An 11,006-nucleotide genomic window follows, 5' to 3' on the forward strand; every position below is an offset into this window, starting at 1 on the left:
GGGATTTCAGGATGTTTCCCACTAATTTATAAGGTGAGCAAGGTGAGAAGCTGAAACTGCAGAGGAGCTCAACAGTGCTTCCCCAAAATGTAGAAAACTAGCATCCACCAGCCCAGGTGCTCCAAAGGGGGAAACTTTCCAGGGGTGAGACTAATACAGTGCAAAGGTTTGGAATCGGTGAGAATTCAGGGCTCTGAGTAGCCTATTGTTCACTTCTTTAATCCCCTGCTGGCTCCCAAGAAGACTGACAGCAGAAATAGTGAACATTAACACACTGCACTTCAGAGGCACAAATCCAACCAAATTGGCACTCGAGCTTCTTGTTAGCACTCCTGTTTGAGGCTCAAGCCTTAAGTGCTGTGACTGGTTCTGTGTGCTGTGTTGAAGAGCAATTGAAATATTCTTTAAAAAATGTTTATATCCTTTGGAAGGCTGTAGTTTAAGGGCAGCTAGTACGAAGTATTCATCCCTCTTGACTGAAATAGTTTCACTTTTTTTGGATTGAATCTAAACACAATTGACAGCTTAATATACCCTTGTCAGTGATTCATGCCTCGATGTGACATTAACAGACTGGTTAAGTCAACATAGTTGTAGTAAGTGGTTCTTTATGAAGATGACAAGTAGAGCTTTTTAGTTTATTCATCAGTAAAGTGACTGTTTTGCCTGAATTAGGAAGATGACTCTATGTTTTTGCATATTTGCTATGAATTAAGCTGGAGTCTGGGCTGACTTTTGTGTAAGAGTGCTGGAGAGGCTGATGTACTGTTAGTACTGCTAATATTCCTACTGGCGATGGAGTTTAGAAGTTGAAACAGCGTGTAATGAAGCTGATGCCAACCATGTCTCTTCTTCTGTAGTTTCCTTTCTTTATGTTTATCTTTACAGATGGAGTCTCTTTTCCTTGACTGTCATTGTAAATCTCATCATACATGTTGACTAATCCGGTCTGTGCAATAATTGTTAGTAATCTTAGTCCATTTGCAGTCAGTGTGCACTGGGTTAATCTGTGGGACAGACAGATGAAATCCATCTATGTGTGAAGGAAACTGATTTTCTTTGTTACTGTTTTGCAGCTGAAAACACAGCTAAATGAAACATTATCGAAACTCAAAGTTGATCAGAATGAGAGACAGAAGGTAGCTGGTGACCTGCCCAAGGTAAGCAGAGACCCTTAACGGTTACAGATCTAAATGTAATTGAAACCCTCAAGATCTGTAGTTTTGCAGTCCTGGAAAATGTGATGATTTGAGTGGCTTGAGGAGACTGCCTTCTTGGTGGGGTGGCTTACTCCACTTGCTGGTTCCCCGGGTGACTGGGGCTGCAGGAGTAGCTCATGCAAGCTACCTGCATGTCTGTTGAAATGATAAAAATGCAACTAACAGCTCTACTTAATTAGCCTTCTTGAAAGAGTCTCTTGTTCATGATAATCTTATGCCAGTGGGAATAAGTGGTGATTTGGGATTGACAAATAACTCTTTATTTAAAGAAACCCAGCCTAACAAAGAGCCCACACCACAGCCTGAAGCTTTTAAATCCAGTCTCAAATGGCAGTGGGTCACAAGTTGGTTTACAAGCCATCTGCCCGTTTGCACTTGGTTACAAATAGGCTATAACCTAGGAGACTGCGAATCTTTAGAGTTAGCTCTGTGCAAGCCTGATGAGACAAGCAGGTGGGTTACCTCTGCTCTTCCTCAATGGCCTCTCTGGCAAGATGGATTGGAGTGGGCAGTCTTTATGCATGAGAGGTCCCAGTGCTGTCCGTCAACCCAGAAACGGACCTCTCACAGGAGAACTGATAAATGGAGACAAGAATAGCCTGTAGAGCAGCTGAGCTCTGGCTCCAGACTGTATAATGCCTTTTTCCTTCCGTGGTAGATGCATAGTAAGGATATGGGGCTGTGTTTTTGCAGCGCTGGAGTGGGGAGAGCTGTTGGTGGGGCAAGTCTTGTCTTGGGACAGGGACACATGGAAAAGCACTGCCAGGAGGTGAGAAGCTAAAGGAGACCTGCTGTAATAAGAAGGTGGTTAAAACATTTTGCTTAGGACGATTGTTGGATGTTGACATACGAAGTGAGCTGTGCAGGTGTCTGTGGTTCATGGTATAATCTGTATAAATGTGGATCTATGATCAGGTTTTTGGAGACCTGCCCGCACTTGCTACAAAAAAACCCCTCTTGCACAAAAAAATTTGCGGCACAATTTTTATGTAATAACCTTACGTGAGACTATTAAACCTTCCCTGTAGAATTGCTCTCAAATGTAAGTGGGCTGATGTGCAACATACTAATTGTAAGGAGACATGTCAGTCTTGGCAAATGTGTTGGTCCCCTGAGCAAATCTGGCATAAAACAGATTCCTCCTGAACAGTGATTTCTGTGTGTCTAGTGCTCTTGGAGAGGTGGGGGTTTGCTTCTCAGCCTTTGCTAGTTGTTGTCTCTCTCCTGTTTTGTGTTTTGTTTTGTTTTGGTTTTTTTTTTTCTTTCCCTACAGGCCCAGGAGTCTTTGGCATCTCTTGAGAGAGAAATTGGAAAAGTTGTTGGGGATGCCAATGTTATTGAAAACAGCGATGTTTGCACAGAGTCGGTGAGTGTTTCTTTTGAGCCCACACTCAAGGGCAATGCAAATATCATACAAAGTATGATCTTAAGGAAGCGAGGTCCAGCAAAGAAACAGGTCATGTGCTGCTGATGGTAAATTAAGGCTTGATGAGATTTCCTGTCCTACAGCTTGTTGGGGTGGTGTCCTGCAGCTGGATCCCAAGGTTGCATTGGGACTTCTGCTGTCATCTGGATTGTGACCTCTTTCCCATGGCTCAAATTTGCAAGGAGGAAGAAGGGGAGAGATTCTGGACAGGAGATCTGGGCTTCTGATGGGTTGTTGGTTTGGGCAAAAGTGGGAAGATCCCAGCCTTGTCCCTTCTTGAAGGGAAGCTAAAAATAAATCTGCTGATAACTAAATGAGCTTAAAATACTAACTGTTGGGTTGGTGCTTGCTGCCATCTGTAACTCCAAAGAAGGCAGTCTTGTGTGCCCTGTGACACCGTGGCAGAGAATGTCTTTTGCCAGAACGTTGACCCTTCTGGTCCTCTGCAGCTGTGGGCCAGAGCCTGTCCTTAGACACTGGTAGGTGTCAGAATTCAACTTCAGCTAGTCCTGGCTCCTGGGAGTTTGTGCTGACCTTGAGGTGGTCCAGCAGCAAATTCTTGCGAGGCTGTGCTTCAGTAAGCTACAGACTTGAGCACTGCCTTGTGCTGTGGATGGGCAACTCTCCAGACCGATGGTGTTTTTGTGTTCTCCAGTAATGGCATTGCAATTGCACAGTCTGGAATTGTGCGGACTCTGTCTGGGGTGGCCTGTTTTCACACTTACAGGTAACTCATCTGAGCCTGTGGGTTACTCTTAGCACGGATGATTGCAGAACTGCTTGTGTAGCTGGTACTCGGAGTGCTCCCCTAAAAACACACCACCTGTACAAGCAGTTGATTTGTGGCTTTGTAACTGGACTTCTCCATCTCTGGAAACGAGAGCTTTCACAGCAGCTTCAAAATAGTGTCAGGTCAGCTTTCCAGAAGGCGGTTTGGGAAGGGAAAGGCTAAAGCAGATGCTTTCCCAGCACACTGTACACAGCTAAATGGGGTCAGCGGAACTCATTACCTGTTTTCTCCTGATAGAGTGGAAGGAAACACTCTTGTTGAAGCAGAGCACTTGCTGATAGGACAAATAATTCATGTTGAGTCTTCTGAGGAGCAACTGCCAAAAAGCCTTTGTCTTTGTAGTCATTAGCAGAAATGGAATGGCTTTTCCAGAGTTGGTCAGCATCCACGACTAATCACACTTGAGTTGTGGGCTCATCCTGTCTGAGCCGGAGATGCAGTGAGACTGTGGATGTCCCACCCCTGTGAGCTGGTTGCCTGGGAGTGATGGTAGGTCTGGTGAGCCCTCTCCTGTGTTCCCAGCAAGAAGCCAGCTGTGATGGTGACAATTGGGTGCTCTGTGTCTCCGCAGCAGGCAGGAGAAGAAAAGCTCTTCTCAAACCAGTGCCAAACTGCTTGCTTTCTGCTACACCTTACCTAAGCAATGCCATCAGCTGTGGCATTTTGTGGCTGGTGACACTGGTGAGACCTCCTGCGCTGGGTGTCATTAAATGTGCCCTGTGGTGGCCCAAGTATGCTAGTTAGGTTTAATCGTTTTAGCCTTAACTTGCATAATTCCTCTGGGTCATGCGTTGTTCTCTTGTAGCTGCGTGGGCACGCTGTGGAACCCTAACCAGGTTTCCTCCAGAATATCCATCGCTTTATTCTAAAGAGGGGTGTGGAAAAACAGTCCTAATAAACCTGTAATTAAGCCTTCATTAGTAAAAATATGTAAATTGTCTAAACAGTGCTCTTGACAGGTAGCCGTTGGCAGAGGCTGAAATTAGAATATTTTCTTTATCTTCTTCCCCAAGCCCTTCTTACTGCATTTTTTTTAGGGAGAAAAAAACCCCACAAACCTCTCCCCAGAAGCCTAAAAACGCAGCTTAAAATAGCTTTCGGATTAAAAAAGAAAGTCTTCCAGCCACTTCCACCTAGCAACAGTCTCTCTCTTTCCTTTTTTAAGAAGGACCTGAAAACACGTGCTTGAAAATGAGCATATTTGTTCCTTCTGGGGACTGGAACTCAACTCACAAAATTGAGAAATGATGCTCGCCTAAACCCTCAAACACATTCTGTGTGTTTTCTTTAGATTCCTTTTCTTTCTATTTAAAAATAGACCATTTGGTTTTTCTAATCAGCTTCCTTGTCACTTATAGGACTAGATGATGACTAAAGGGCGCCTTTTAGTATGCTTTAAGGAAGTCATTTATATTCAGCAGCTGGCTTAGGTGGTAAACTTATTTTGAGGCTTATGAAATCTAATGTGCTTTCCCCCCCAGATCTCAATATAAAACACTCCATCACTGAAAACTGGAAATACCGTGTGTGTAAAGCACGGTGGAGGGGAATCTGTCAGTTCAGCACCAGCTCTGTGATCGCAGGGGGTTCACTACTAGCATCGTCTTTCTCTCTTCATCCCCATATCCCAAGGACATGCTTTCCCCTGAGTCACAGAGAGCATGGGGCTGGGGCACAGCAGTGACTGCATAAGGGCAGCCTTGCACTCCTGGGTTGGCAGAAGCTGCAGTATGGCTGTGCTCAGCCCAAGTCCATCGGGACCTGGTCAGGATTGGCCCCAGAGGGTTGGGGATGTTTGTGGGTAAATATCTCCTGAGATTAGTGAAGTCACAGAACAGAAGGGAGAGGAAGCAAGTAGGGGAAGAGTAGAGCCGTTCCCAGAGATGAATGGAGAGCGAATTGAAAGGCTCCTTCACTGCTTGTGATGGTTTCCATGCTAATGCACGTGCACTTTCATACCCAGTACTATCAGTCAGTGCTGCAATTCATTCATTTGCTGGGATGCTAATTGCATTTGCCTCTGCACTTTCATCAATCTGCACGAGACTGCTAAGTGAAGTCTCAGTCTTGACAGACCTGATTTTCTACTTTAATAAGGGTAAAACAGGTTAAGGCTACCCTATTATGGATTCCCGATGATTTTTTTTTTTTTTTTTTTTTTTACAATAGAGAGATGTTTACCAGTTGCATCAAGTAAAAGCTTTGCAATATATTGCTTTGTTCTCTTGCCTGAGCCTGGAGTAGTGTCTATAATGGTGCAGGTGGTTGAGTTTGATTTACTTCCCGCCCTGCGTTACAGCTAGTCTAGTGGCATTTCCAGCCAAATGGGAGCTGGGAAAGTGGCCCTCTCTGAGCTCGCTCTGATTTCTCTGAAACTCTAGGGAGAGATTTGCAACAGCATTATGCATCAGTCTCATTCTGTTAGTAAAGCTGCTTTCAGTTGGATGGGGTTGGCTGATGCTGAGTGCTTGTGAACACCTCTGTGCTCATGTTGAGAGCTGCGTACTTCTGTATCACTGTCACCAGGGCAGAGTTGTTTATTTTTAGCTGTTAAATTGCAAAGGAAAGCTGTCCTGCAGGTTATCTGCATGTCCATATTATGAGCTGAGTAAGAAGTAGTAAATGTGCATTTTACAGGTGGAGTTCTTTCTGTGTCTCTGAAGGAGCTAATCAATAAAGGTAATAAAACAGGTGGTATATCACTGTTAGCTCAGCAAGACTGACTTTGGAGAGGGGGACAGGCAAGAGGGGAAGAGTCCATTTTGAGTTGTGACACTTCCCTATTAATAAACTGTTGAACGCCTTAAAAAAAAAAAAGCAAAGCAGCACTTGTTTTAAAAAAGCAAGCTCAGCATTTTCATTTCAGCACAAGAAACCAGTTTTCTATCTCTTGGTAGCTTTTTTTCCTTTTCTCCACGTTAACTGGTGCTCAGACTGCTTTGTGAAGTCCTCATCCAAGTGTGGGTGTCACTGGCAAGCAGGAATTTCTCAGGGGCTCGGAGCAGAGGATGAGCCAGTAGGGCAGCTGCTGGGCAGCAGCCCATGTCCTGAGCCTGGAGAGGAGCGCTGGTGCTGTGGTGTGGGTGGGGAAAGGTGTGTTTCTCCAGCCAGCTCTTTACAGCTGGATTGGCCATTACATATAGCTGAGGACACCACCCCACAGATCCTCCTACAGACCAAGTCCTTGGTGGTCCAGGAGCCTTGTTGTTACAGCTGAGGGGATCAGAAGCCATCCCTGTGCTTAGCAGCCTGTGTTTTAAACCATATGCTTTCATCTGCATGGGGTTTTCAGCCAGGCCTGTGGGGTAGTAACTTCTGAGGCTGGATCAGCTGTGGTTACAAGCACAGTTCCTGGAAGCAGTGAGTAAGTGGAGCCCTGGGCAGGCAGGGTGGGAGCCAGAGCTCCGTGATGCTCTCGCTGGCATTCAGTGTGTGCAGGTAATTCACTGGAACAGGAAATAGCTTTATGACTTTGAACCATGTTCTCTTTAAATGTGGCCATAACCCTCTGACTTACAAGAGATGTTCCCATCTGTGCAAGGAGTTGTAATTTTATAGGGAAGATCTAATTCTAGGCTTTCTTGGTAATGAGATTGTAAATGAGTTTTTAATGATTTTTTTTTTTTTTCCTCTTCCAGGAATTGACTGATGAAAGACTAAATGTGGCAGTGAATCTTAACCAGGATGTAGGTCATCTCAAGAAGCTGCTTGTGTCAGTAAGCCAAATGCTGTCAAAGGGACGAGAACACTACCAGCTAGTAGGTAGGTACAGCTGGTGGCAGTCTAGTTGAACCGGTGGGGTGGCTGTCAGGAAGAACACTGGTCTGATGGTGGGACCCTGTTCAGATTTAAGAAGCCAGAGGTCAAAATCTGAGACTTTCTAGGTGCAAATCATCAAAAGCTGCTAGTAGGTAACCAATTTGTTCCTCTCTGGATACGTATCTCAGTGAGCTGGGACTAATCTCACACCCCTGTGTCCCTCTCTAGGCATGTAACTCTTTTATCCCTCCCTTCCACTACCTGCTACTTCATGTAGCAGGTTGCCAAGGTTTTGTTGTGCCTCTGCCTTGTTTCCTTCAGCCCAGCTACACAAGAAAAATGTCTGCACTTCCATATTCCGATTGATTTGGGATGGAGGATATAAAGTAACCCACAGGGCTTTCAGTGAGTTAATAGCAGTGGCTTGCTGTGGTCACGGGGATATGAGCATCGGAAGCATCGGTCTGGCATGAACTCTTCATCCAATTATAGACACAAACAAGACTCTCTATTTTCATATATAGCCAGCTTGGAAACCTGGGCCTTTATGGTTGACTGCATCATGCTGGTAAACTTCTTAAATAACCGAAAGTTAGCTAATGGTTGGATAAACTCGAGACGCTTAAACTTTCTCAGGAAGCTGATGCAGCTTGTGAGCCTCTGCTAATGTGCTGTGAACTGTTCGGTTTGGGAGGCAGCGAAGCCTTGGCACTGAACGAGCTGCTGCAAGGAGTGTCAGAACTCCCTCTTGTCTACTGAGCATGGGGAAGTGGCTTTTGCTTCCTAATTTAGGTGTGGGTTTTAGTGGGTTTTTTTGTTTGTTTTTTTTTTTCCTGCTCCTGCCTCCGTAATACAGCGTGGGCAGCAGAGCTGGTCTTAAAGGCTGGTAACAAGATGTTCACAGTGGGTAAGCCTGGTCTCATAGGATGAGCCTGGTGCACATGGGGAGAAGGTGCTACCTGCACGTTGGCCTCTGCTCTGGGAGGCTGTTCTGGCTTGATCGCCACCACCCTGGTTTGATCCTGTGGGCTTCATCAAGGGCAGGTGCTAACGAAGTGGCTGGCGTGAGCCGCTGAAGTGCTGACAAGGCACAGATTTGCTTGTACGCTGCCCTTTGGAAACTGCTCGGCTGATGTGGTGTTTTGTGTTTCTTTTGCAGAATGAAGTCACGGGGGAATCGTTAATTTGAGGATAGCAGAAGGCATTGTATTATATTTTGCCAAATTAAAGCCTTATTTATGTTTTCACCCTTTCTACTTTGTCAGAAGCACTGAACAGAGTTTTGTCTTTTCTAATCCTTGTTAGACTACTGATTTAAAGAAAAAACCCAACTCTGTAGACACCTCCAGAGTTTAGTTTTATAATAAAAACAAACCTGTTTGGATAATTAGACCTTTACATTCCTGGAGAGACAGTAAACACATAATCTTTTATCTTGTTTTGCTCAATAAAACTTGTTCAGAAAACTCCAACATGGTAAAGTCACCAGTGGGATATAACATTTTAATACTGATGTTGTACACTGTTATACTTAATTACATTTTTGGGATTAGCTGCCTCTGACTTCAACCTCAAGTAAACACTCCTTTTTTTTTTTTTTCTTGGGGTTTTTTTTTTTTTTTTTGGTTGCTAATGTAATCAGTTTTTGTAATGGTGTCACCAAATAAAGGGATGCTGTTATTCAAAGTGTTGCCGCTCTCTTCTTTTAACTGAAAGTGGGTGACTCGGGTGAGATTTCCACCCTCCCCTCCCTGAAACAAGCATCAGGCTGCACTTGGTGTACTTGGTTTTGGGCAGAGGAGGAGGCGCAAGCTTGAGAAGAAGCAACCAGGAGTGCTTCCAGACTGAAAAGTAAGAAAAGGTACTCAGGTTTTAAAAAATACAGGAAATCTCCAGCAAACCATCATGCAAAATGTGGTTCCATGTCATATATAGTCTTGGGGAAAAATCAGGGAGTACAAGGGGTAGGAACGGTTGGAAACATCAGATCGTATGGCAAAGCCAGCTGTGGTGGGAGGGTCAGACAAGCCTGCTTGGCTGCCAGTGGTGCGCAGAGTATCTCTCTTTGCCCTAGACTTGCCTCCTGGATGGGAGCCTGTGGTGGAAGGAGTTGTGCCGGGATTGGATGCTCTTGGGTGCTTTGTTAGGAACAGATCTGGGGAGGGTCTTTGATGGGACAGGGATTAGTTTGGGGGCATGGAGAGATCAGTTGGTTCTCCTCTGCTTTGGATTTTTAAGTGTTTCTTAGAGGAACCCTTCAGTTCTGTGGGAGATGCTTCAGTAAGCGAGGTGTTGCTTAGTTCTTGGTTACACTTGAGGACATGATTATCTGAGGGAAGGCAAAAGAACAGGAGGCCAAAGTGAATTAATTGCCAAGTTAAAATGGTTCAAACTGCTTACTCTGAGCTTTTCACACTCTTGCCTTTGCGAGTTATTTTTTTGTTGTTAATGTTTTGGGTCTTTGTCACACACCCCCCCACCCTTGACCAGATAGGAGCTGAAATGAAGAAGTTTTTCCTTACGTGGACCCAGTGGTTTCCTGAATGATGCAAGTCCTATTGAGAGCTATGAAATAGCTCAGAAGCGGGGTAGAAAACTGAAAAACCTGTTTCTTCACAAAAGCTACCCTTGGGTTTCAACTGTAACTGTTCAACTGTCATGTTCCTTGGAAATGTTATTTCATTGAGTAAAAACTGAAATGCTGTTAGCCTGACTGTTCTGTAGGGGAAGCAGAAAGCGTTTCTGGTGCCAGGGACACCCTCTGCAACTAGACGTAAGGAAAACCTGAACCCTGGAGGGTCTCCACAGTTGCCCAGGTTATGGTCAGAGGCTGATCATTTGGCACATGTCTAGAGAACATTTTGGGTTTGTTTTTTTTTTTTGTTTGTTTGTTTTGGGGGGGGGTGTGTGTGTGTGTAAGTAGCAGTTTAATGGATCTGTGCAGGTTTGACTGTTTCAAAACAATTGACATAAACCCACAACGTTCAGTGATGCTGTTTTGGGCTGGGGTTAGGTGGCAGCTCAACCTGGATCTGATACTCTCCTCTGGCTCCTCCACACATCTGTGTCTTGGCTGTGTTGTGTTTTTTGGGTTTTTTTTTCTTCCTCTCCTTTCCCCTTATCCATAAGGGCAATGGACAGCAGGGAATCTTCATGAGGACCTGTTTCCCATCCTCCTTGGGCTTACCAGGTGACAATTCTCCCAGTATATGTGGGTAACTAGTCCAGGGGCGCTCAGAATCTTACTGTGTGCCTTGCCACATGCGCTGCTGGTTAGTGAGGGTGCAGGGATGGGCACCGGTGAATTCCCTCCATCGTGAGCCTCCTTCCTTGTGTTCAGGTGGGGCGGCTGCTTTGCCAGACCCTGGGAAGGCTGGTGGTGAGATGCAGGTTGCACGGGTACCAGGTGGAGCAGGGTTGATCTGCCTGTATCTGTGCCCAGTGTGGTGCTGGGAGGGCAGAGCAGGCTGAGGAGCTGCTGTCTTACCTGCCTCCCTCTCCAGTGCTCCTGGGGATCTCCAGGTGAAGCGATGTCTCTCTTTCCTCCAAAAGATGCTTTTGCAAATGCCGATGGTGCCTTGTTTGAGGAAGAGGCACTCCTGGAAGGGACAGTGGTGCCTGGAGAGCCTCTGGATGCAGCCTCTGGAGGTGAAGGTGGTCTTCATGTGGAGGTGGAAACCTGGCTGTCTCCAGGCACTGGGTTTTCTGTTGGGTTATGCTGCAGAGCAGGGGGTGAAGTTACTGCTGCAGTGCTTAGTTTAGAAGGGGAGAGATTTGCAGCATCATTCCCTTTCTCTCTTGGCAGAAATCC

The 11,006-nt window shown here is 45.5% G+C and overlaps 1 protein-coding gene across 11 annotated transcripts in view; it reads left to right on the forward strand.

Annotated features, from left to right (window-relative positions):
* Positions 1-8,448, forward strand: part of KTN1 (kinectin 1) — a 77,605-nt gene extending 69,157 nt beyond the window's left edge. For 10 of the 11 annotated variants that reach the window (XM_080394466.1, XM_080394464.1, XM_080394463.1 and 7 more), the window contains 4 exons: positions 1,077-1,160; positions 2,494-2,586; positions 7,075-7,198; positions 8,355-8,448. In XM_080394466.1, the coding sequence (XP_080250592.1) occupies positions 1,077-1,160; positions 2,494-2,586; positions 7,075-7,198; positions 8,355-8,359 (306 nt within the window). In that variant the 3' untranslated portion in view covers positions 8,360-8,448. Of the gene's footprint in view, positions 1-1,076; positions 1,161-2,493; positions 2,587-7,074; positions 7,199-8,354 lie in introns of those variants that run through there. The other variant, XR_013929289.1, reaches the window with a different exon arrangement.
* Positions 8,449-11,006: the final 2,558 nt, after the last annotated feature.

The sequence above is a fragment of the Falco punctatus genome, assembly GCF_963210335.1.
Source record: "Falco punctatus genome assembly, chromosome: 7".
Classification (NCBI taxonomy): Eukaryota; Metazoa; Chordata; class Aves; order Falconiformes; family Falconidae; genus Falco; species Falco punctatus.